Source organism: Alosa pseudoharengus, unplaced genomic scaffold, assembly GCF_046254945.1.
Source record: "Alosa pseudoharengus isolate Yale_2024_CS ecotype anadromous, Long Island Sound unplaced genomic scaffold, YU_APseudo_1.1 YU_APseudo_1.1_scf_14, whole genome shotgun sequence".
NCBI lineage: Eukaryota > Metazoa > Chordata > Actinopteri > Clupeiformes > Clupeidae > Alosa > Alosa pseudoharengus.
This window is the reverse complement of record NW_027468609.1, coordinates 9,887,613-9,915,322: the sequence shown is the minus strand read 5'-3', so window position 1 is coordinate 9,915,322 and position 27,710 is coordinate 9,887,613. Positions and strand designations below refer to the sequence as shown.

The 27,710-nt window shown below is 45.1% G+C and overlaps 1 protein-coding gene across 1 annotated transcript in view; it reads right to left on the bottom strand.

Moving 5' to 3' along the window:
* arhgap24 (Rho GTPase activating protein 24) overlaps window positions 1-27,710 on the bottom strand; it is an 85,461-nt gene that overhangs the window by 42,370 nt on the left and 15,381 nt on the right. Inside the window, exon 3 of the mRNA XM_076283796.1 lies at window positions 13,069-13,156. Coding sequence (XP_076139911.1) covers window positions 13,069-13,156 — 88 coding nt within the window. The remainder of the gene's footprint in view (window positions 1-13,068; window positions 13,157-27,710) is intronic.

Genomic DNA, 27,710 nt, shown 5'->3' with positions numbered 1-27,710 from the left:
AGAATCATCACTTCTAGGAATGAAACACCCCCATCAGATATACGGCTGGCCAGTAACACAGTTACTATGTATGTATGCCATCAAAACAGCAGACAACTACTGTGAGATTCCCAAGCCGGCTCTCGGCAGACTTGTCTGCTGTCAGTTAATTGATAACTCTAGCAGACTCCTTCTTCTTCCCCTCGGTTCAGTAATGACCAACCTGGCTATACAATGCACTGAATCAGTGAAGGCTGATGAATGATAATGAAACTCTCTCTCTCTCTCTCTCTCTCTCTCTCTCTCTCTCTATCTCTCTCTCTCGCTCTCTCAGCATCTCTCTAGGGCAAACATGGGCAACATACGGCCCGCGGGCCACATCCGGCCCGTGGGCTTTCCCTGACCGGCCCGCGTAAGGTCCGTGAAAGAACAATAGTCAAGAGCCTATAGAGATAATGCACGCAAATCAATATCGTTGCTTTATTTTAAAGCGACTGCTATTTGTACGCCCATACATTTGTGCGTGGATGCATACGATGTAAATAAACACCCTCACTGATGTGCTGGTGAATAGAATTTATGCTTCTGCGTCGACACAATGCAGTTGCCTTTAAGTCGGCGTAAACCTTTCAAAGTTTTGTGTCTCTTATGTCTGCGTCGCTCACCACCGCAAAGGTTGTCAGAACGAACTCCTGCTGTTTGTTGGAGATACGAAGTGTTAATTTTAAAACGTTACTGGCAGATAGACAGTTTACATTCGGATAACCCCGTCACTGTAACCAAAATATGTCTGAGTTTATTTGCAAAGCTTATGTTAGCGAACTAGTATGATGCTACTACCCACAGGTTGCTTGAAGCAGCCGGCTCAACACACAGGGCGAGTTGACCAATCACAGTTTTGTGCATAAAGTTAAAGCAAAAACATAGCCTACATTTTTAAAATAGTTTTCTTTGTGCATGTTGATTAACTAATGACAGCCTACTATTGTCTGCTTCACATTTTCATAGTCTAATTCTGCATAGAGTTAATTTAATGATGGTAATGATTTAATGATGAAATGGTTGAGTGTTGATAAAATGGTGGCACAGGCCTATGGTTGTACTGACTCCTTCACATTTTCATGGCCTAGCCTAATCATATAGATATTGTAGTACTTTTTTATATCAGCCTTTGAAAACTGAAAAAAAAAAATGTCAATGTCAAAAAATCATTTTCGAGAATGAGGATTAAATACTGGACATAGATTAAATAGCCTATTGCTGTTTTTCCTTGGTCTCCCTCACATTTTCATCTGTTCTTACGAGTAGTAAACAAAACCATATGATTTACTTAATGTTATACAAGAACAGAATAGAATTGGACAGAATTGAGTTCAGACTTAAGTTCAGTATTTTGGGTCCGGCCCTCCTCAACAGTCCCAGTTTGTCATGTGGCCCCTTGGGGAAATTAGTTGCCCACCCCTGCTCTAGGGGACAGAAATAAGGGGGAAAATCTTGGTGGCAAAATAAGCATACCGGAAATGTTACAAATTTAGTTTCTGCAATATAAAGGATCAGAGTGGAAAGAGTTACTGTAATGTACAACATACTTTTCAAATACCAAATCATGTAATAACATACACATGCAACAAAGTGACTTTTGTGACTACTGTTTATTGACAACTGTAAAAAAATGCTAAAGTTCAAATGTATTACTTCAAAACCTAATGAAAAACAAACTTGTTTAAAACTTATACCAGGATTCATTAATTAATCTAAATCTATAAGCAAAAAATAGGGAGCAAAATGTAATTGTCAGGGTGCATATATGTGCAAAACCACATGGGGGCAGTACAACTACCATTTGGAATGAGAATGAGTCTCTTCATCATGCCTAGCATGATGCCACACCAGATGCTACCTCATGCTCAACCAATCATGGGTCCAGTCATGAAACACACATATCTCATTTTGATCCATGTACAAAGCCAGTGAAAAGGTCAAAAAAGCCATTGCTGTCAGAAGCTTAGGATCATATAACACAAAAGAACAAGGCTTGCGGTAAATGTATTGAGATTGAGGTTGTGCATCTCTGGCTCAAAGTGGTTCTCAAGTGGCCACGGAATCTTCTCTGATGTTCCATTATCTCCAGGAGCTCGTTACCTCACCATTAGAATCCTTCAGCAGCTCAGGTCAGACAGTTCACAAAGCGAAGCACTAAAACTTTGGCCAAACTTGGGCCTGAGGCAGTGGAGAGGCCCCATGCTGGGCACAGCGAGACCCTGGGGCCCAGTGAGATATTTCAGCTTTATTAGACATGAGGGAGAGGGCCAGTCCAGTCCACCACCCCCCCCCCCGCCCCCCCTCCACTGAAGCAGCAGGGCATTTCCTCCACCGCGCACTGACCCAACAGAGGAGCGAGATGATTAACTGCCACACAACTTAAGAGTTGCCTGTTTGATCTGCATTTCACTCATGCACTACAAGGCAGCAGCCCCTCATTATCTGAACCCCCGTCCTTAACAAGCCAGAAAAACCAAATAAACACCTTAGAAACCACAAAAGTAAAAAACGTAATAGTCCGATATGATCTGATGAGTATACAAACAATAAGCAGACAAACGCACAGACGAAACACCAACAGACATAAAAAACCAGACCAATGTGCAGCATTGGAGGATGTTTAAATAGCGAAAGGCAATTCCACGGCCTCAGGGATCACGATGTGCTCTGCAGACTCCCTTCATCTCCACAGGACAGGAGTGTGGTGCTGAGTCGACACTGTGCACATATGGAGAGCAGAAGTGATGACCTATGCAAAGTGTGCCTGGCCATCACTAGTATGTAAAACAGCCAGTGTGCATGACATCACCCCACGACTCCCTATTCCAAAAGCAGCTTCTGCATGGCTCATGAATTAGGCCTTAAAGGTAGTGACAGGAAGTGTCAGAAAAACAACCTTCCTTCCATGAGTTCGGCTGTCAGGCTTTGTCCATTTGTAGTCCTCCCACGTGCTGCTCTCCTGCTGACTCACCACAACAACAGAGCACAGCGCGTCACCGTCTACCTTCGTCCGTGCCACTGAGCCGAGATAATTATGATGGTTCCATACAGGCGTGAATCTCAATGCAGGAGCCAAACAGCCACAGACCCAGCATGGCGCCCATCTAAACGGCGCATCTGCAGTCTAAACACTGCCAGTGACGCATTCCCATCTGCCTCAGCAGTACGCCCGCTGGACCACAGGACTGGCCCCTTATCTACCTGCATGCTGTATGAATGCTTATCAGAGTGTCATGCCAAGCTGAGACTGCAGTCTTAAAAGCCCCAAAGGGAGGCAACACCTGCAGAGTGAGTTGGCTGCTCACCACAGGCGTCTCGTGGGTCACACCCAAACAGAGCACTGAGTTGACCCACACTGATCATTGCAAATGGGACAACATGACCATGATGATTAGGGCCTGGACTGTCATATAGAGGTCATTGTGAGGTCAACCAGAGGGCTTCTCATTACATACAAAGCATAAAAAGCAGAAGCAAAGGGCTATTCATGGTGGAGGGAAGCACACAGCTGCGCTTAAGCTCTGTGGTTCAATGACATGAATCTATCTCTATTTCCACAAAAAAAACCTCAACAAATGTCCTTCTTTGGGAGATAAGGTGGAGAAGACTGCCTGTGTGTGTGCCTGTGTGTGTGTGTGTGTGTGTGTGTGTGTGTGTGTGTGTGTGTGTGTGTGTGTGTGTGTGTGTGTGTGTGTGTGTGTGTGTGTGTGTGTGTGTGTGCGCGCGCGCGCGTGTTTGTGTGTGTGGCAGTGTGTCCTGGTTGTTTTGAGCCCGTATAGACGACAGCCCAGCTCCTTCTCCAGCTCCCTGGCAATGAAAGGGATACCTGGCGGCGGTCCAGCCTCTGTCTGCGGAGGGCCAAGACAGTGGGGGACTGTGTGCTCTCCTCCGCACTCTTTCTCTCACTTTCTGCCTCTCCGCTCTTTCCCTCGTTCTCTCTCCATTCAGACCAAAGGGAGGAGAGGCCAAAGGAGCCCAGATGGTGCCACAGTCCAGCCCGCGTTGCTCCGCTTCGGTTCCACTCCGCTCCGAGGCTAGATTTAGCCGCCTGGCTGGGTGGAATTTGTTTGTTGCATATTTCCCTTCTTTTCTTCCGCTCATGCTCTTTCCCTTCTCCCCCTTTTGGTCTTTGGAGGTCTTTATGGTTCTGGTCATTTCGAAAAACTCTTTGTCCTCCATCTGCTCGGAATGTGGACAGAAAAGCGGTGGTTACCATGGAAAATCAGGCATCGTTTCGGTGCATCCATCTGGGAAACTCCATCAAAATGTTCTCATTGTTCAGCAAGGGAACTCTGGAAATATTTCTTCTCATCAGATCGAAACGGAAATCCAACTTTCATGACCACATCTGCTAAGCTGCACAACATAGTTCTTTGTACTGGTTATGACTGTAAATGGCACGATATAAATGCACAACACAATCAGAAGAGGAAAATGAAAATCATTTCATGACCTTGGGAAAGTCAAGACTCACAGTATCTCTGATTACAAACAGCAATGCAATTCATATGCAGTATGGGCTCAGCAACATATACTGTATGCATTTTTGGCCAAAGTTAGACACTGCTGCAGAAGACTTCACATTTGAACATACTGTAAATAAAGCTCACTAACATGAGGAGAAATGAATGATAGTTTCTTCCTGACCAGCGTAGACTGTGAGTGACCACACACACTCTGTGACCAACTCCCAGAATGCCTTTAGGAGGTGTTAATGGCTGTGCTTTGAGAGCATCACCATTGCGTTGCTCTGCACAGAAACGGCGTGCTGCAGAGGCCCATTCACATGAAGGGCATGCAGAGGAGAGAGAGGAGAGGGATGGGCTGGACATGAGCGCACGGAGGAAGAGGCCGAGCTGAGAGGAGGAGTGGAAGAGAGGAGCATGAGAGAGTGATGACCTGCTGACCCGTCCACTGGGGCTACGCTGTTTTCTAAACACTTAATCGGTCTGTGTATGTGTGTGTGTGTGCGGATGGGTTGGCGTGCCTGTTCTTGTGCATGTCTGTCTGGAGGAGTTTGCCTTCATTCCGTTATGATTCACTAGTGTTTGTGTGTATGTCTGAGTCTGGATTAATTTAATGCTTCATAAATATTGCAGTGTAAATGGACATTTGTTTTTATTTGTGTAAGACACAACTAAGTGTGTCGTTTTGATTAATAGCTAAATAATGAGCTAAACGCTTCATAATGCAACCCTCTGTTTATATGGATAATATTAGACCCTCCATTCGCTAACGAGTGTGTGTGTGTGTGTGTGTGTGTGTGTGTGTGTGTGTGTGTGTGTGTGTGTGTGTGTGTGTGTGTGTGTGTGTCTGTGTGTGTGTGTGTGTGTAAGGAGAGAGTCTGACATAATTGTTAGAGCCAGGCAGCCAGGCACACAGTGTGTCTGCAGGGCAGTTCCATGAAGGTTACTTCAGATTGGCTTGAGGTCTCAGAAGCACTGGGCACAGTATCTGTGAGATGCCGGTGATATTAAAGCCAGGGATGGTACAAGAGGATTCAATAACTACTGTACACTATGGGATGCTGATCTCATCTAGTGTCTGTTTCACAGATATCAGAATCACATAGGTCAGGACAGAAGGTATATTCAGCGAGATGGTAAAAATGGCCTGATATCTAAACAGTGTTATCATGGCACCACTGGGTGCCGGCTTCACAATAACAGGCGAGGAAAAGCTAGACCGTCTATTTTTCCTTCCATAAATCAGATAGGACTGAAATAATAACAGCAAATTGTCTGAGTGTATCATGGTAAAGCAATTTTACTTGCTGCAGAGACTTCAATTCATTCAGAAACAACACCCACAAGAAATGGCCTGAAACACTGAAATTCTTTTAATTCATATGATCCCAACCAAGCTATTACGCAAACACTTCATTCTCTATAGAAAAGAATCGAGAGGCAAAAGTGATGCCTCGGCAGTTGTTGTCACCTGTAAACTGAAACAGAGGAGTCTCAGATGGAGCCTGTGCCTTTGGAGGAAGAGAAAAGGCCTCCATGTAGGTGACATTCAATCTTACACAGCACTATAGCAATTATATGTGCTTTGGCCACTGCTCATCCTAAATAAACGAAACAAGCACATATTCTGCATAATCATGCTCTGAAGATGCTGAACAAAATGTGTGTGAGAAATTATTCCAGATTAATTCACTGACCTTAAAATTCAAATCATGGTACCAGACATCATAATATCTCCTGGGTTTGAATGGCCACCATTTTTCGTATTTTTGCAATGTAATCTTCAATTTAATATGACATCTACTAAACTATCCATGAATCTGAAGAAATGTTTTCTTTGTCCTGCCCAGATCAGACTACTAGATCAAGTACAGACCTGTTTCCCTCATGTACTTTTCCAGTGGTTTCCAATTCAACACATGGAGTTTCTCCTTACAGAAAGGTCAGCATGTTCTGAGATACAGATTAGACTCCTGCTTGGGCTCACACACACACTGAGTCACAACAGAGGCCTTAATGTCAAAATGTCCTCTCTTGGGGACAGGAAACTGGCCACAACGTCCAGTGTCTCTGTGGCTTTACTGTACAGCCAGCGTGCATGGTTGACACATCCCTACGGATCAGTCCTGTATTAACAGCTAGCCTCTGAAGCTGACCAGTGTCAGGTTTCACCGAGGCTCTGCACGCTGGCAGGGGGAGGTCAAATGGTCAGGGAGATTTGTGGCGGACTAAGACTTCACTGGCTACCCGTGTGCCCGTCCTTGTGCTCCTCTTGAAAGCTTCATGCGCCTCCATCACTGCCATCATGCCCCCAGTCTCTCCCACCTGCCCCTGGAAAACACTGTGTCATCTCTGGGGATTTGGGTGACTACACAGAAGGTGTAGAAGGTGCAGGTGTGTGTTTGTGTTTATGCTTGAGTGCATGTGCGTGTGTGTATGCTATGAGGGAACACTGAACATGCTGACTACTCTTTCTGTTAGATGCTGTACCACACTAGGTTTGAGGAACATTCAGACAATACTCTTAATATTGCAGCACCCAAATGTACTATCACACACATAATTAAAAGCTCAGAAATAGCACTATTAATATACTGTAATATCAAGGATGCCCTGCATTAGGTGTACACAACGTGTACGTAGGTGTACACAACTCTCTTTTCAAAGTGGATTACCAACACACATTAATTGGCAGAGACATGGGGGTCTGCTTCTTCAGGTCTCCTGACTGGTTAATACAGAAGAGTATCTTACTTTTCAAAGCATCTATTTACAGGGACACGATATAGAGTATACTGTAGATTCAGGTAGATGAGCTTTTCCATAGAGTATCACCTACAGCCAATTTAATTGAAGAGTGATTGACGAGCCTTGAAAATCTGCCTCATCTGAATGGATGAGCTGTGTTGTTCCTCTGGCAGTCTAACCTCCCCAGCGGGGCACGTTGGTGTGCAAATGTAAAATAAATTGCTTTGCACTTTGAAGTAAATTACAGCAAAGTGCATAATACAATGGAGGCCAGGCGGTTGGCGGGTGGTAATGACTGATGCTCCACTCTCAGCCTCCGTCCCATCCACACCGGGGCTGGAAGCCTGGAGCCTTGGAGCCTTGGAGCCAGGGCAGCCTGCAGCACCACAGCCCACTGCTCTGGGAACACCGCACCGCACCAGCCCACTCCCACGCCCACTGCGCAGTGTGATTTCAGCCTCTCTCACTCTCTCTCACTCTCTCTCTCATTCCCTCTTTCTCTCTCTCCTTCTCTCGGTTAGTAGGCAAATGAAAGAGCCCCTCCAGGCTGCTCTTATGAGAGGTGATTTACAAAAAACATCCAATTACACATTCTAAAAGTTATTTACCTTAATTTCATTTTGGAGAGCTGCAGCCAAGCCCTTGTTCCTGTTCTCCCCCTATAGTCCTTTACATCTTCGAGTGAGCTAATAGCTTTTAGTTATTGTGATTCATTCACCAGGGGATTTGTTAATGGTGTATATTTATCCTCACAATTAACAATCCATTGATTCATTAGCATGATTTACCCAAACTGCAGAAGTATCATCTGAAGTGAAAACTCTACCTCCTACAAGGCAAACCTGTAATAACCTGACTCAGACAACCCCTACAGCCATCACATATGTCCATCATTCTCTCTCTCTCTTTCCTTCCGTCTCTTCCCCCATCCCCCTGTGACATACAGGGCATTAACGTCCTGAATAAAAGCCGGGTGTCGTAAATGGCCAGGCGCGTGAGCGTCACGTTTAACGCGCTGCGGCAGCTCTGCACATCATTAGAGCTTTGGTCCAGGAGATAATGGCCGCTCCCGCTGCAGCACGCTAATTAAAGCACAACTAATAAAGGTGTAAAACAACACCACCCGGGCACCCTGTGAGCAGAACCTGCCCATTAAACAGCATTTACTCACACTACCACAGTCTATGTGGCTCTGGGTGTCTGTGTGTATGCGTGTGTGTGTGTGTGTGGGGGGGGGGGGGGGGGGGGGGGGGGGCGGGGGGGGTGGAGGTGTTGATTGACATCTCTGCAGGTGCATACTCCCCTAAAACCCCCATATTTGTACTTCCCTTTTCAGCATCCCAGCTGACACCCCACTTTCGCCTGAGTGTCTCCTCCACCCACTGCCACAGTAGCAGAGCTGAGGTGAGGGAGTTGCACGGGGCGCAGCCGAGGCACCGCAGTAGCAGAGCTGAGGTGACGGAGTTGCACGGGGCACAGCCGAGGCGCCGCAGCTATTCTTGGGCTCAGGATTTGCATTTCAAACACAGCTGCTGTTCTTTGCTATTTAGGTTTTTGGTGTGTCTCTTACAAAGCGTTGAAGCATGAACAATAACAAAAACTACACAAGGCCCTTAAGTTTCTTATCAAACTTTTACTGGCCATGGCTGTAAAAAGATATTCCACTGGAGAGTCCTGGCGTGCCAGCCCAGGCTTCTAGAGAGATGATAAATGGCTGTTACAGATGTAGAGCACTCCATCATTTCGCCTCAACGGCAGGTTTGTTTGTGATGGAACGTTCTGAATCACTCTCTGTCAAATCACAGTAACAGATGGAGCCATTTTAATGACTAAAGTGGGAAAGTGTACTTCAGAGAACAAAAGTTGGGGACAAACAGCTAATAAATTTATATATTTCCTGCTAGTTTCTCTGTTGCTATGCAACGCACGTGTTTCATGGCAGTTAGACTTTGTTCAAAGCAAAGCAAGCCACTACATCTCATTTCTCTATGCGTTCCCTGTGGACTGGCATGGTGTAATATACTTTGCATACAGTCTCAGCACACTGCATGGCACACAGCTGCCGGTGTGTGAACTCGCAACATTTATCTGCCTTTCAGCATCCAGGCCCGCTAGATTTACCACCATCTCACATTTAGCACCACTTCCAGATTTACCACCATCTTAAATTTGGCACCACCGCCAGAACTGCTGAGACACGAAGAAAAGAGTGTCCGTCTGTGGCTTCCTACCTCATCTATCTACCACTGCCAAACTGAGGATGGACTCCAATCATTCACAAGATGCCAGCAGGACATATCTTTGGCTTCTCGCTTATTCAAATGTCAGACAGTATGCTTTAAATATTGTTTCCACTGCATCTCTGGCGCAGAGCGGGTTCCTTCCCGGGTTCTTTCCACCTCCATGGCGTTCCGTATGAAAACAAAAGCGTCTGCAGCACTGGCTGACTGCACTAGTGGAGCCTGCCAGAGAGCTGCAGTCTCCTGGCTGAGACCTTTTCCCTCAGACGAGCACAAGGAGCAGTATTTCGCACAGACCAACGCCACATTGATATGGCTCCTTTGTGTTTGTGCTCACTCTTTTTAACAGCCTTCCCCTTCTCCCCCTCTCTTCTCGCTCTCTTGGTTCCTTAACTCTGCAGTAGGCCCAGACAGACTTGGACATCAGACAAATACCAACGGGCTTTTCAATCAAAGCACACAGCACTTGTTCAGAAACAAAAGAATGGAGGTAAGTGTACCGTGTGGCCATATCAACACATCACAGGTGCTCTAATAGAACTTCATATTGATGAATTGTCTGCAGAAATGCGATTTGGTCAGTAACAAAGACTTGTTGGTATTTACAGGCCAGCAGAGTCAATAAATCAATACCTGGACAAGAGTAAACAAAAGATGTTATGGGGATGCCATAAAGGTCCTGTGAAAGGACTTTATTTATGTCAGGAGGAGTGCAGAGGCGTCGGAAAAAAATAATGAAAGTTACACGACTTCAAGGGCCATGAAATCACCTTGGATCTGGCAAATTTACCACAGGCTTGGAACTAATCATGAGATATGTTGCAAGATCGTGAAATGGTTGCAGACAATGTTGCAGTGTGGAAAGATTTTCTCAGGGTGAACCTGCTGCTCTCTCTGAGCAGACCTTACATATTGCGTTGGTAAACACTCTTTTATAGACCCTTTCAACAATAAAAACAAAAACAATGCTTGAATGTTCTATTTGGTTCCCAATCTACTTCCTCTGCATTAAGATAACATATGGAATGTTAAAACGGAAGCTTTGTGGGGCCAACTATGATGCTGATAATGGAACTCTCTTGAAAGGGTCTATACATACACGAAACTACAGTATGTATTTAAGAATACACAGGGGGCAAAGTTGATAGCATCAAGTCACTGCAACAAATTATTGATTTCCTGAGTTGCAAGCTGCAACTGCAAGCGGGGTAATTCCATGTCAAATCAGATAAGGTTGTTGCTGCACCATCTCAGATTTTGTTCAAACCTTGTCATATCAAGAATGGTTCCCAAAACCAAGGCCTGTAAAATATTTATCTTCAAATCCCATGTCTTCATATTATTTTCAGCCCTTGAAGTCATCAGCCATCAAACATTTTGCAATTTGTTCCATATCAAGGGCCTCATGTAAAACTAATGGGCATGCAGTACAATGGTCCAACTTTTTACACTTTTAATGGTCCAATTATACTGAGAGAACATGTCTGTCTTCCGTCCTTCAATATTTGGGCAGGCTACGAATAATAGTTTTTAAGATATGAATGCCCAGAAATGGCCTCCAAGATAAGGTATTTCTGTTACCTTCAAAGGTGAAAAAAAATATGAAAGCATTGGAATTTCACAAAAATATTTTACAGGCCTTAGTTTTGGGACCTAAATATTAGGTAGACAAAAGCTTTAAGCAAAATCTGAGACGGTGCAGCAACCATTTTTCTGTTTTTTGTCTAATTTGACATGGAATGACCCAGCTACAAGTCCATTCCACATCCTGCCTGTGAATTATTGTAATGGCAAGGACATTCTTTCCCTTTTTGATCATGATCGTTTAAAAGTGTGAAGGACGGATGTTTTTGTTGAACGATACACAAATTAGAACCTATTTGAAGTTAAAATATTTGTTAACAAGGGTTTTGAAGATGAATGCTTTCACAAGTTGTTTGTTTAGCGTACAATCCCAGCACTTCCTTTGCGTTGTCAGAGATAAAAGCATGAGAACAGGCAAAGGGAGAGGGAGTACATCTCCACAGACGGGATATTTAAGAGTGCTCCACGTTCAGAGGGATCCAGTAGCACAGCTGTGGGCCTGATTAGGGGGAAATCATTCTCCTGAGACTCACATTCCTCACATATCTCACTCTGGAAAAAAAAATACATAACAACTGGCTTCACCTTCAGGTCACCTTCCCTCCCCGCCCTCTCGACCAGGCCAGGTGGCCTTGAACATTCCCCTGTGCTCAAGGCAAAGTCACTGGAGTCAACATCATATCTGTTGACCCTTAGGGCCAATGACTGCAGAAAGAAAGGGACATGCCTATGGCCCACTTAGAGACACACTAACAGTATTTCAGAAGTTCTGCATGTTGAAAGCTGAAATTGACATGACTCCACTGACACCGACAAACGGACCCGTACACCATAGCCTGCAGAAAAAAAGTGCCTATGCTAGCAGCTAATGGAGCTCATCATTCCCCCAGCGCTGCTAGCAGCTAACGGACCTCATCATTGCCCCAGCGCTGCTAGCAGCTAACGGACCTCATCATTGCCCCAGCGCTGCCATGGCTGCAGGAGCCTCTCTCAGGCAGCACACAATTGCCTACTCAGTGTGCTTCATCATCTGCCATTAGAGCGAGACACGAGAGGGACATCTGCACTGAGAGTCTCAGGCAGCAGCAGTGGCGGCGGCAGCCAATTTCCTGCGTCTGAGGGCTCCCGGGGCCTGGCAGCGGCACGCACCACTGACCGCTCAGCAAAGGCCAGCCGGAAGCTTCCGCAAAACCCGCCAGACCACAGGTCACCCGACCATGCCCCAGACTCTGAAAGATAAACACGCTGCCCACAGGCAGTCTCTCTCTCTCTTTCTCTCTCTCTCCCTCTCCCTCCCTCTCTCTCTCTCTCAGACAGTAGTGGTGAAGCATATGTACTCTAGGGGACACCTCTCTCTCTCTCTCTCTCTCTCTCTCTCCCTCTCTCTCTCTCAGACAGTGGTGGTGAAGCATGTTTACTCTAGGGGACATCTCTCTCTCTCTCTCTCTCTCTCTCTCTCTCTCTCTCTCTCTCTCTCTCTCTCTCTCTCTCTCTCTCTCAGACAGTGGTGGTGAAGCATGTGTACTCTAGTCTAGGGGACATCTCTCTCTCTCTCTCTCTCTCTCTCAGTGGTGGTGAAGCATGTGTACTCTAGGGGGCATCTCTCTCTCTCTTTCTCTCTCTCTCTCTCTCTCTCTCAGTGGTGGTGAAGCATGTGTACTCTAGGGGGCATCTCTGGGAACTCACACAAGTCAAGTCAGCGCTTGAGATGCCATCGTCTGCTGAGCCCCAGCGGCCTCTGCCTGAGAGGAAATGCCGTCCACAGAGCTCAGACAGATAGACACAAGCCCAGCAGATGTGTGAAGCACGGCATCTACCACAAGAAACACGCAATTTCACAGTCCCCTTTTAGTAGCTTATATGGGAGCTCTATAGAAGATGCAGGGTTGTACTTGTTTGTCAAATCTCACACTACTATACAGCACTATTATTGCATTTGTTTGTGTAATTCTGGCTTCATCAGTAAGCTCTGAGGAAACAGCGCTCAAGGGGTACATTTCCATTCTTACCTGGAATGACCTCGAACAGGAACTTGCCAGCCTCATCCCCATTGCTTGGATGTTCTGCGACTCTGTTGCCAGGGAGATAAATGGTCCCCTAGAGAAAGCAGACGAGAGGTGTGAAACAACACAGACAAACAAGCGCATACCCAACCCCGTAAGTGAAGACATGGCTGAAATTCCCCTAGAAAGACCTACTGTTAATACAATTTGTAATATTTTGAAAATTATATAAAAACAGGAAATCAGTTTTGTAGTTTTATATTTCAGCTGAATGCTATAAAGTAATCTCTCCTTCACCTTGCTCTCTTCTTCGTGACTCTATCTGTCATGTCTGTCTGCAAACGAGTCAGGAGCCCTCTAGGTCCACATCAAATCATTTTGTTTGATGTGGCCCCTCAGCGATCGGCTGCTGCTGTTGGACTCAGTCTAATGCTGATGCCCTTGTGAAGTGGCTCTTAACACAAAGATCTAAGAAATGAGTTTTCACAGACTGGGATCTCACTAACCATGGTGAAATCAGCATTCATATAAGTATATCAGCTTTTCATACCTGACATGACCTGCCACTGGAGTGTGAACCCTGGAGTAATGTTGTTGTTGTTGTTGGTGGTGGTGGTGGTGATGGTGTGTGTGTGTGTGTGTGTGTGTGTCTGTGTGTGTGTGTGTGTGTGTGTGTCAAGAGAGCTGCATTGTCATTAAACGTGACAAAGTGGTGCAGCTCGCTGGCCGTCTGGGTCAGGTCGTGTTAAACTAATAGATCAGTCCCCCTTACCATGCAAGCTACTGCTTTAAATAGTCATAACATCAGCACATTCTCATTCTCCCACCTTGCCAAGTATAAATAGCAGGCTGCATGGCACACAGCAAGTCTGGCACACAGACACGCTCCTCTCCTCTCCTCTAGCGCCTCTTCTCCATTTCACTCTCTGTTCTCTTTATCTCTCCTCTGATAACCATTTGCCATCTCACTTCTACACTTCTCATGTGTCTTTGACTTTGGACATTTTGCAGCCTTGTTTGTCTTTGTGTCTGTCTGTGTCCATGTTTTTCTTTGTGTGTGTGTGTGTGTGTGTGTGTGTGTGTGTGTGTGTGTGTGTGTACATGTACGTGTGTGTGTGTGTGTGTGTGTGTGTGTGTGTGTGTGTGTGTGTGTGTGTATGATGTGTGATACAGTATGTGTGATATGTGTGATATTGATAGAACACAGGCCTATGATAGAACATAGGAAATGTGGCTCCCGATATAGAACAGGCTAAGCAATACACTGATGTCTTGATGTTTTCTGGAGGAAGGCCATGAGTGTGTTTCCATCAGCCTTCACCCAGTTTTATTAACACAAAAACAACCTTAACCAAAAAAAAGGAGTCAAGGACAAAATGTTACCAATAGCATGCATCTGCCATCTTCGCACAGGGAATTCAATACCTCAAATCAATGGGGCATTGTGATTGTTTTTCTTTCCTGAATGCCCCTATTCAGCATAAGCAGACTGAATCACAGGCCCACCATTTCCCCTGGTAGATTCTCATCTACAATGTCCTAAATCTGACACGGCATGTGAAGTCAGAGGAGAACTGCAACAGCGGGTCCATTCGTGACATTCTCAGGAGATTAGTTTGCCTAAGATAAGGTATGAGCCATAATTAAGGTCCACTCCGAGATGCCGGAGATACATGACGTTATCAGTGGTTGCAACAGCTGAACTGGGGGGCCCAGGGTCTCTCAGTCACACCGCATGGACTAAGGCATGCCTTCATCACTGGACACAGCAGGCTTTAACAGATGACTCCATTTTAACACCTTAAATATTTTCAGCATAGTGTAAATATTTAATGTAGAGTATAGGTGAGTAACTTCAATAGAAATGTGAAATATGCTCTTTAGTCACAGACAGTTATGAAAACACAACTTGCTTGCTTGATATTAAGCATACACTCTTAAAACGAATGTGTTAGAAACAACACAAATTGTGTTGTCCTTATCTGGAAGTTGTGTTATTTTCAATTTGTTTTAAGAGTGTACAATTGAAAAGATTGAATTAAAAACAAACAAAACCTAAACACAGCAACACGTGTCTGCCATTACAGAAGAATTATGATCTGAAAGGTTTTAACATTCACATCATGTGACACTGTGGCTTTTGTGGGTGTTTAAGCCATCTTAATAAGCCCTCACTAGATCTGAAGGCCTCTTCCTGCTGTGAAAAAAGCCTTTAATGAAGCATGACCGCGACATCTGAAGAGGCGGAAACCCAAACCTTTAGACCATATGAACTGCATTAATAGGTCTCGTAAAGGCGCCCTCCACTCGCCTGATCATGGAAGAGCGGGGAAATGCATTTGATGTAGCTTGTGGTTTTTGCCCACTATCACCTTCAGGACCGGAAGAGGCCAGTCGTCAAAGTCTCAAATAACAGTGAGCACCTCAAGTGTAAAAAAAAAAGTCTTTGGTCCTGGGGGTGTTTGGGGGGTGATCATGGCCGGAAAGGTTGAAAACACTAACAAGCTTGCCATACATTAACAGAGTCCTCCGCTTCTCTCTTTGGCCTCCAGGTTACAGAATACAGAGGCTGTGATGCACAACAACAATACAGCACTACGCATAACATACAAAACGCACTATAAAGACTACATGCTGAAGATCACTGAAGCGTGGATGCTTTCTCTGGCTTTGGTTAATTCAGTAAGCACCACTGTTAAAGTTCTGGACTTTTTACAGCAGATTTACCGTAGATAGAAGCTGCCCAGGGCTTATTGTGTAGACTGTAAATCACAGAGTCACTGGTCCAACATGAACGCCACTGAGTCTAAAATATAAACAGGCTTATTTTCACCCTCTTCCCTTAACCAACAAACAAGCTGGTATGGTTTTTCTTAACCACATTCAGGATTTTTCAGGGCTGCAAGTCAACCAAGAGAATTCCCACCACTAGACTGAGGCTAACGAGATCATCCATCACCCTGTCCCTGCTGTGGCTAATGCTGGGGTGCAGCCGTTCATCTCCCAGCAGGGGAGTCGCACCTTGCCGCCATGCCACCTGCAGTTCTGGCTGTTTTACTGCGCTTGTTGCGCCCTGGGAGAGCCAGGAGCGAATCCCTTCAGTAGAAAAGCAGAGGCAAAGAAGCAGCTAAAGGAAATGTGAAGTGCCTGAAGGAAGCTCTGCGACAACAGAAGACACAGGAACCCAGGACGGGATCGCTGCAAGGCTGGAGGGGTGTTTTCACAGCACAGTTGTTTACTGTGAGGTTGTGGGGATTTCTTGAGGCAGAGGTTACCAGAGAATTTCCTTTCAAGATGACAGGGTAGCTGATGAGCTTGGGAAAAAAAGTAAGCATAATTATGTCACTGGCATTTCCCTGTAATGTAAACTGGTCTTACCAAATACCAAATACATTTGAAGCAAAAAAACTTAAGCTGCTGGAAAAGGCTTAGTTGTTTGACTTCAGGGAATCCCCCATAGATCCGAATGTGTATATGCATGAGTTGAAATAGGCAAAGCTGCCCAGTGTGGAGGAAGCTACAGAGAAGACTGATGTGCTAAAATGAGCTAATACATTCTAAATGGCTGGGCCTAAATTGCTTCAGAGGACTCAATTAGTGGACAGCCATGGAGCCATAAAAAGGGCACTTCACCTTGACTGGTACAGACCTAGCACCTTCATCTCTGGTCATTAGCGGCTTTTGCCAGCTTGTGGACTTGTCTTGCATGGCTGCTGAAGCTATGTGTAAATCAATGGGAGATCTGCCCTCATGTGATAATGTCCTCCCCCCCCCCTCCCACCTCCCCTTGTATCTGTCCAGCTTATCATGGGATAGGTTACTTTTATCTTACTTATACTGTGCTGCAGCCATAGTAATCCTGGTCAGTGTTAGAGGAACCATGGGCATGCAATGTCCGTTGCATCTCACTTCTAACAGTCCTCTAGCAGTCCTTCCATGTTGTTATGCTACCACTGGCAAGGATGGATTACTGCACGGGCCTACCGGGCCCAGGCCCAGGGGCCCAAGGGGTCAGGGGGCCCTGAAGCCCAAGCCTTTGCATGGAATCATTGCCTCAATATCAACACATCAGGATACGCTATGAATCTGATTGAATTTAGTATTGGCCATCCCCAGAATCCACCAGAATACAGGAAATCACATCAAACAAATTAAACATTTTCTGGGGGAGGACCCCCAAACCCCCCCTCCCACATATACGATCATAAGTGGGGGGCCCTTAATACATCTGGGCCCAGGGGCCCTAAAGTTAATAATCCGCCCATGACCACTGGGGGAACCTCCCTAATATGATGCTAACACTGACAGGAGGAGCAGATGTCTGAACACCTTTATAAAGCTTCAGTTGCAGCATCAAAGCACTGTTCTCACTACTCCTGTCTGTCTGTTGCAGTTGTGTTGTGATGTGTCTCTTAGGATTTCTTATTAAAGTAGTGCTGGTGTTGCATTGTGTTTGTCCACTGGAAATCTATTACCTGATTGCAGTTTAATATAAAATAATAAATAACAATTCCAATGTCCAAAAAATAAATCATTTGGAAATGGGTAGATGCCATCTATTCCAGTTGTTACAACCAAGCTGAGAGCCATTCATTTGTACTGAAACACCCAGTTGGCCCAGTCATGCAGCAAACACAACCCAATAACACAGAGTAGCCTAATCTTGTAAAAGCTGCACACTGAGAGAGCGTTTGGGAGTGGAATCAGTTTTGGCACCGGCAGCACAAGAGGGGCACCTGAAGCAAGGACTCTGTGCTGGGCCACAGCCATTGTGAAGGCTCAAAAAATGTCATTAACCTCAAGTTTTTCCATTAGCTAGATTCAGCCAGGTTTTCTCATTTCCTTGCCTAGGCCCACAGTCCAGTCCTCCCGCTGCAGCTGAGCTACCAGACGAGGTTGTCTGTTTTAAACACTGACCTAGTTTTCAACCTGGCCGATTGAGTCGTCTTCTTTCCTCCCAAAAAGAGCGAGCACATAGCCGTAGCCCTGACTGGCAGGTGACTAATCTAAACACTTTTTCCCCTCTCATCTCTGCTGTCTTCCACTATGTGCTCTGTACTTAGTATTTGATGTCTGTTAGCTCATCCATGGCCCTAAACAGGACTCATCCTCAATGGGCTGCAGAAGTCTTCCATGTCAGCCATCTTGATGGGTCCCTGGGTGAAGGACCTCACTGGATTTTGTTGTGCTTTTTGTCTGGCAAATAGCCATGCTGGTTTTCACAATGAGAGAGCAGTCAAAGACACCCTCTAACATTATTTGGGTGATAAAAAAAGAGATTGTCAGCCTGTAGGCAAGGCAATGGATTCGCTCAATCTGTATTGAGGATGAGTCCTGTTCAGGGCCATGGATGAGATAACAGACATCAAATACTAAGTACAGAGCACATAGTCTGCTGCTCGCTCTCTCTCTCTCTCTCTCTCTCTCTCTTTCTCTCTCTCACACACACACACACACACACGCGCGCGCACATGCACGCACACACACGCACACACACACACACACACACACACACACACACAAACACACACACACATTGTGGAATAACAGCTCCATGAGTCCAGGGCTGCTTAAGAATTTCCAGCCATATTTCAAACTTTGTTGGAGCATCAAGAAACTTGCTGCATCTGCTTAAAACAAGCACTGGCTAACGCAGCATACCAATGACCAAGCGCCAATAATATATGAGTAACCGGGGGGCACAGGGATCATTTTAGATTCACAGCCCGGCATGGAGCTAGAGTTTAATAAGATTTGCTGGGAGGAAAGAAAACAAAATGACAGTTTTATCCAGCACAAACTGAGACTCCACATCCAGAAATGCCAAAATGCTACAGGCAGCCCCAGTGTTCTCACAAGAGTTTCATGAGAGCAGTGCAGCATCATATTCATCAGGCATCAATGGAGGATTTTACTCATGCCCTTGTTCCATAGCCCTTTCATGCTAAGGGAGCTTTTTAGTCATCAGCCGGCAACTTGAAAGCTCTGCATATACAGTACAAAGGACAAGAGAGGGAGATCAAAGATCAGGTGACTTGACAGAAACACAAAAGACTTGAGGTTGTCCCTGAGGAGACTCCCAATGGCGCCCGACGGGATGAATAATATGTAATTCCCTTATCATCCCAGCTAATGCAGCTCGGAGCATCTTCCAAATGCAGGGAGATCTATGGAGGCCAGAGGCTTAGGCTGGGAGATCTGTCCTTTCTGCCTTCACATCTTGGCAGTAGCAAGCATATTCACTAGCAACGAAGCTACAGCTGCTCTCGATCACTCTGAGACTCAGTCACTTTTTCCCTTGAATCTTAATACAAGCCTCTGGCAAGTGTGGAGCCATAGAGCCAACTCTGCAACGCTCTTTAAAAGTCCACTTTGTCCTTTTACTGAAAACACACAGTGCTGGGAGGAAGGAAGAAGTCTCATAATGGGAGGAAGATTTGCCACTGACTCACCTACTGTTACGGAAAGCTCACAATACAAAAACACTAAAAGATCCAAACCAGATCTCCTCAGCACAACTGTCATTATGAGATCATTAGGCATATCCAACAGGAGGTAGATCAGGTCTCCTCAAGGCAGCAATAAACACAAATTCAATTAACTGCTTGTTAATTACATGTTGTATGATTGCCTTTCCAAATGAGAGCCAGATAAGGGCATCTTGGTGATAATTACTGTAGCAAAGCTATTCAATGGCAAAATGCATGTAGATGAAAGTAGATAATTAGTGCAAGAGGATTAAATGGGGGTCTGGCTCCTACTGTAATAGACCCCAATCGCTATATGATGTTAGAGGCTAAAGACAAGAAGACAAAGAGAAGTTCAGTCAGTGCTTAAAGCATATCCATTATTGGTTAAAGGTGAGGCCACAGCCCAGCAGGGTTAAGGGCAGAGATACACATCATTTTGTTACACAGTTAATAATTATTCTTCAGAGTTTCTCTACAGGCAAGGAGCACAACAAGGTGTCACTCATTAACACGACTGTAGAAATCTCTCCTTTCACTCTCTATCTTGACTCCCTCTCTTCAGTTCTAAGGCCATTCTCCCATTCTCCTACAGTAGGTGAGGTGTGTCTCATAGGTTTATTCTTCTCTCCCATTCCCCCTCTTTCTGGGGTCAGAAAGCGAAAGCACTACACAGCTAGCTAACACACAGCTCCCATGTTCCAACACAGCTCACAGGGCAGTTTGTCTTGTCACCGCAAATAACAGCAGGCCTGACATCTCCAAAAGTAATTAGCGGGAAAGAGAGAACACATGGGGATGCCATGGAGAGAGGTCCCATTTGTCAAGACCCTTGCTAGAAGCCCGAGTTTAAAATACGCACTATGAAAGTTTTTGAGGAGTATTGAGGAGTGCACAACCAAAGAGACCCAGATCTGTAAACAGTAAATGGATTCACAGAGCTCTATAACATATTAACATAGAACAACTAAGAGAAATTGGAAATGCGTTCTGTTCTCTCTCTCTCTCTCTCTCCTAAAGTGAGAGGCTATGAAGTGGAACTGTGCTGGAGAGGAGGGCAGGGTTGGTTGAGTCCAGAACGGCAATGTGTAAGCTATTACCATACATACTGGAGGGAGCACATCCCATGATCCCTAGACAGAAACGTTTTTAATTAAAACGGAGAGATTGGTACATGGCAGGTCACTACCGGGGGAGAATCCTCAGGGATGGAAAGAAGCTCTTCATAGTGAAGCCACAGCTGAAGTCTCCATCACAGAAACAGCACTTACTGAAGCCTTCTTTGTACCGCTGACAGCAGCACAAAGCCAATGATTCATATGACCAGGTCTTAATTACGGTACAATGAGATGGTACCAATGTGATTTACATTCAATACGCATCCAAAATTGGTCAAATATGGAGACAAATTTAATGGGGAAATAATTGGTAAAATGTCTGACAGACTTTGCAGAACCAGATTTCTGGATGATGCATTTGCATTCATTGTTGCAAATAAACAATGAATGCAAGTGCTATTATTGATTTATTATTGATAATAAACAATTACTTTGGCTGTGAACTCCATCCTTAAATCCGTAGCCAATGTGACTCAGAGCCCCTCTCACCTTGGTCTGCCCTTGAGTGGGCTCCTCACCCCTGGCCCTGCCACTCTCCTCCTGAGATATAATACGCCTGGGCGTAATGAATGAATGGATGGATGGAAATTGGCTGGCCTGTAAATGGCGCACGGTAAATCAGGCACGCTTTGGTTCATCTGTCACCGAGGAATTACAACACCCACACGGAGCCAGGCAGAGGGGCGGACATCGCCACAGCCTGCAGATGCGGGAGCGAGAGTAAGGGGAACGCCGCCGATGAGTTCATCTTTTGATCACTAGTGAGTGTTGAGTGCTTGGCGTCTGCCAGGGTTATGAGCAAAACTATCCTGGATTCCATAGCTGAGAAATGCAGTGAGAACAGCTGGTCAGAGAAAATAATTGAAGAAGAAAAGATATCAGGAGAACTACTGTTTTGAGATATAATAGAATATTCCACTTTCCTGATGAGGGGGGAGATATATTTGTTGGAAACTGAATAAGGCGCTTCATCACACTGACAAGTTCTCAGTTAAAACCTCAATTACTGAACTTCTTCATATTCAGTAGATGTTCTTGGCTGTCCTTCAAGACAGACTTACTATTCCACAGAAAAAAATACTGCCTCATCATAGCGCTGCCTTCAACACCAGTGACCGGCCTCCGGCTTGACATGTGAGTGGACTAGGAACGGGCACTGAGACAGACAAGGTCACAGGCCCACAGCTACCGGCCCACATTCCTCTAATGGAGTCAAAACATCCCACAAACTCCCTGCTGGAGTGCTGTAGCCTGTCAGTTGTTGTCAAAAGTGCTATATGGATGGTGGGCTACTCATTCTGCCATGGTTCAAGACTGTTCAAGCCCTTTCAACAAGATAACCTCTGTGTTCAAAACAAACCCTGCACTTATCCATTTGCCTGCGTATTTATTTATTGTACTGAGCGTCATGGTGTGAACACTCCAGTGACTTTGAGGGCAGCAATAAACACTGAGTGATGAAAAAAGATATGCTGTCATTTGAGCCCCAGGCTAAAAACCTGTGAGGACAAGTACTGTTTTGCATGGAACAAATCTGTCTGTCTGTGTGTGTGTGTGTGTGTGTGTTTGTGTGTGTGTGTGTGTAGAGATGTGAGGTATGTGGATGAGACGTGGGTGTCTCCTGACAGGGTAGAGGTGGAGTGTGGAGGTCATGCTAATGATTCTGCTCTCTAATTCCTCTCATCTACACAGAGCAGAGCAACGCTGCAAGATGAATAATTAAACCTCAGATTGTCATTTTAATAGGCATCTAAAACGCCAAGGGCACAGGCGTTTCAACAGTCAACTACAGCTCTGGAAAGGTCTTTTTGTAGACACTGATAAGTGACTGTGCTGTAAAATGTTTATTTATTGAAAAGCAGCAACATGAAACCTGTAATTACACCAGTATTTACACTGTGCCAGCCATTGTTTCTCTCTCTGTAATAAAAGTCATTTTGATTTAAATGATGAAATTAGATTTTTACCCAGTATGAACTATACCACTCTCAAGCCACTGGCAAAACAATGCAGGCTCTATAAAAGTGGATCTATGGGCTCAGTAGACTATGCATCATTATTACACAATCAGATGATAAATGGTTGGGATTAGAATAATTATGCAATCTTCAGCACTTGCCAGGCACAGAATCTTCTTTGTGCTGCTGAATGACGCAGTTGTGTGCATGTGCGTGTGTGTTGTGCCAAGGGATGAGCGCTCGTGCCTAGCACTCAGACGTAGCCTCGTCTGTAGCTCTCTGTGACCACTGACCCATGCTGTGGCTATTCGGCACATTCCACATGGCACACACAGAGAAGGCGTCCAGCCTACTGCCCAGACATACGCATCAACCCACCATGAGGGTCCACGGTCACTCTCATGTCATGTTTACAGCCAGCTAGGCTAGCCTGTCTGGCCAACATTTTCTGACCTGAGGTCAGAGGGATTGAAAACGCCAAGGCTAGTTCATCGTCTTGAAGTAAAGTAAACGGTTTGTGTTTTCTGTGGCTATTATGCATGTATTCATGTGAGCGTGAGTGCACGCTCAAACAAGGGTGCATTTGCGTTTGTGTGCAGTGCACACGCCATCGAGGTCACATCAAGTCACATGGTTGTGTATTAGCGTTAGTGACAGCACATGGGCTAATGAGGCAAAAAAGAAATTTCACCCAAATTGGTTCTGGCCTTTAATATCTACTTCAGACACAGCTCTTCTCACCTTCAGCAGTAGTCTCTAAATTTAGATAGGCAGTAATTAGTCTTCCCCTCAACTCTTGGAGGAACACTGACAGATGCTGAGAGTTTTGTCATATTGGAGGGCAGTTTGGTAGCTTGCTTCTTACTAGCCCTGTTCACCCGCTTCTCTGTGGGTCAAAGCAATTAAGAGTTTGTGCTACATTCATGGCCCAGTTTCCTTCGAGTCTTCCTTCCCTACAGCATCAGAGCAAATAGTTATGGTTAGAAAAAGGAGAAAACTAATGCTGTTGTCAGTTGTTTTAAGGTTGGGAAAGCAAGAACTTCCTTCCTCCGACAAATTTAGAATAATGTGGTGGCTACAAGTAGGTTAGAACTTGCCGATGCATGTTCAAAACAGTGTCCAAAAATATACAGATAGTCCATGGGGCACCACAGGTCTTTTTTTTTAACATCCAGAAGCAACCAGACACAATTTCTTCAGAAAATGTTCCAAACTGAACCATGCACCTGAGCCCACCGCCACCCTGCATTTTTACACATAGATCACATCAGTCCCACATTCCCCTGCACAAGGGAGGCCATTGAAAGCCAAATTGAAAAACATTTTTACTCGGGGGGTGAAATGCCCAGATGACATGCCGTCAGCCATACCACTCTTGATGTGTGGTGTTGTATTTCATGTAGGGCACAGACAGCGAGCCTCCACTTCCCCCTTGTCCCAGAGAGGCTCTTGTATTGTACCGTATGGACGCCATTGTCCTGGCTGGAGCCAAACATAGGATGTTTTAGATGAGAACATAAGGACTTTCATTCAGAGGCGGGGAGAACAACAGCTGCATTGTGGGTCTGAGGAGGTCCTCCCGGCCCACCGCCCACCTCCAGGCTTTGGCTGGCTGACCTTTTGTGTGGGCCTGGGCGTGGACCGTGGCCAGAATAGAGGTGGTCCTGGCCCAGTCCGCGGTGCTGCAGAGAGACCGTGGGCAGAGGAAACCTCCGTCCTCGGACAGAGCCAGCATGTTTTGGGTAGTACAACTAGCGTGGAGTAAGGAAATGGGAACTCCATTCACCAACAGTGCAAACAATACAGACAGATTTACAGCATATTAATCAATGGAGAAATGGCAACGAGCTGATAGAAAAGTTCCACTATCAGATTCATTCTTCTTTGTTGTTTTTCATTAATAGTCTCAGCACAACAGCTTACATTACTAAGGCACTGTTAAGCCCACTTTTATCCAACGTTTGCTGTATATTTAGAACATCTAGAGGGAAGACAGACATATTGTTGGGTGCACTGTCTCTCCACCCTTAATCAAAACCTCCCCGCCCCCACACTCGAGAAGAAAAAAGACAGGAAGGCAACATGGCACTGAAAAACACCGGTCTCATAAAACCAGTTCCTGATGCATGCGTTTGTGGATTTGGCTGGGCTAAAAGGCATTTGATAAACGCCTCTCATTGGCATTCGGTACATCGCTGAAGTTATGGGAGATCAAAAACAAGCATCGCTGCCTCAGATCATGGCTTCAGGTTCTCAAGCCGACTTTGAAGCCCTAGCTTTAAAAGGAAAAGTGAAAAATCTTTTTCTTGTCTGATATTGAATCTTGATCTGATCAAATGAGAGGACATGATGCAAAGAAACATCCCGTGAACGAAATACAGAACACACACGTCTGTGGTTTCTGGAAGTGAAACATTAAAGTGCAAAGGATTGACCACACACAGACCAAAAAATCACTATTCGCTGCCATCACACGCTTGAACATATCTCTTTCAAACTTCTCTTTTTGTATTGGTCTCTGTTTAAAATTACCCTTATGCACAGAAAATCGAACCACTTGTACACACAGACAGACAGACAGACATACAGACAGACACACACATACAAACACACACACACAGACAGACAAAGAAACAAATATAAATATGTACAGCGCATAGGCAAACATAGAAACGCACACAAAAACACACATACACACACAAATACCTTCACACATTCCCTGACAGAGATGTGAGTGAACTTTAAAAGTGAACTCCGAAACCCAAATCCTGCTCTTGCTCTCTCTCTCTCTCCCTCTCTCCTCCTAATTACTTCAAAAGTGAGCTGATTAAAATATCCCGGGCTCACCGGGCCATGTAATATGGAGGTAGAGCACCTCCGCAAATGAAAGAGCTAAGACTGCCTGCACTCCACATTGGGACTTACTAATGATGGCCAAGCAGCAGGGATTTCCACCCAGAACATCAACACACATTTAGGCAGAAACTGCTGAGGCAGAGCTTCCAAACAAACCTTTCCCACTTCCTGCTTTTAGCCAGACCGAGCCCCACTCAAACACACTGCCCGCTCACGATGGGTCAGCTGCCTGCTTATGGAACTTGAGAAAGTGTGTGTGCATCTTTTTGTTTCTTTGAATGTGTGTGTGTGTGTGTGGTGTGTGTGTGTGTGTGTGTGTGTGTGTGTGTGTGTGTGTGTGTGTGTGTGTGTGTGTGACTCATTGTCTGTTCTCCATTAAAGGAGTGTTAAACCCAAAGCAGATCTTTCCACCAGGCCTTGGTTACGGTGCGGGGAGAGACAGTCAAAACAATCTTACACTCACACTATTGTACTGTTTTCCAACATACATTCTCTGGCCTGATGACACTAGGGAGAGTTGAGTCTGCAGACTGAGGTTATGTACCATGCTATGTCCAGCTGTGTCCTTCTCCCTACTCTGATGTACTTACCAGTTATTACAGTATGTAAACAAATGTGAATAAATAAAATGTATAAAGTTTACACTTCTTTCTTTATTTGTCTCAACCTTCCTGTATCTTCCCCATACTGGTTGTAAGTCAGGGATTCTAAAAACAGCGTCTGTGTCCTCAGTTCTCCTGGTGTTTACTAGACCTCTCGTTTACTCCTGCAGCACCACTCAGACGCTGGCGCGGAAACAAATGTGTTCTCGTGCCACCGTGCCAACTCTTAGAAGCAAGAGGGCAGGAGCCCGAGATTACCTCGGAGACGGTTCACATAACACAGATTTTAATTTCGCATCGCTTTGTGGGAGACCACCCAGCACAGAACGGTTTCTGTCTTGGACGGCATTAATGCACAATGGTGTCTGGACTACTGTAACTCTGGTTCTGTTCTGCATAATGCTACATCTGTCTTATGTAAGTGCCACCCGTTTGAACCCGTCCATGTATGTTTTTTGAGCCAAAATGGTGGATCTGTCTGGGTGACCAACACTGCATCCTCTATCAAGGGATTTGGGATTACTAAATGTTGTCTCACTGAGCCCAAATGAAGATGTCTTGTCCAACATCAATCCACTGCATGCACTCTGCAAGCTGCACACATGCACACGCCTGACTTCCCCAGGAAGCTCAGCTATTACCTTCTCCCCAGCTGTGAGATAATAGAGAAATCATTCGATTCCTTGACAGAGAGCCAGTTGTGACAAGTGAATGTACTCACACATGGCTACTCTCTAGAAATGACCAACTGATAGAGATTAGAGTTTCGCCCCTTCAGTGCATTTGTGCTTATCTGCTTATCTGATCAGTGTTTCCGGTGCTCTGCACAGGCCATGACTATAATACAGTGGCACTATCATGCCATGCAAAGCACCCTCTGCTGCAAGAATCGTAAAGAGTGATGCATTTCCATATGACATGGCATTTCCATATGACGTGGCGGACGTGGCCCCTCCCCTCTACTGGTCACAGGACAACACTGCCCTTTATGTCATGAGTCATGCTGGTCCACTTAAAACATCAAACACTCGCATGGCTATAAAAGCATATGAATACTCCAACAGAGATTCCTATAGCACAAGTTGTTTAGTGGTTCAGTTTTAAGAGAAAACCGAGGGCTGGGAATTCACTTTTAACAGAATACTACGCATATAAATATAGGGTAACACTTTATTTTAATGTGTCGCTGTTACAGTGTACCTACCTAATTAGGTACAGTGGTACAACCTGTGTAACAACATGTACTATCAGGTACTATCATTGTACTTGCATTATGTATTTGTGGGTACCTACATATAGTTGTTACATTGTAATACTGAGTGCTTTTACAAAACTTTGCCAATTTGCCTAAATTTTCATCAGAGGCAAAGAGCTGACCTGAGACCTGCTGGATGGGGTAAATCTGGTCATGATAGATTTGATATACAAACCATTCTTAGCTCCAGTCAAGGCCTCATTGTCTTCAGTGTACATGTAACAGCTGTGCTGCTACAACCTTGTTACTCTTTGATACAGTGGAATAAACCTATTAAGTGTACCAGTTAATTACTTACATGTATGTTGTGTCATTGGTGTCTTGGAACATGTCTGCCATTACCCTACATAGCACATGTATCAACTGTGTTGGTACACATGTATTACTCTTTG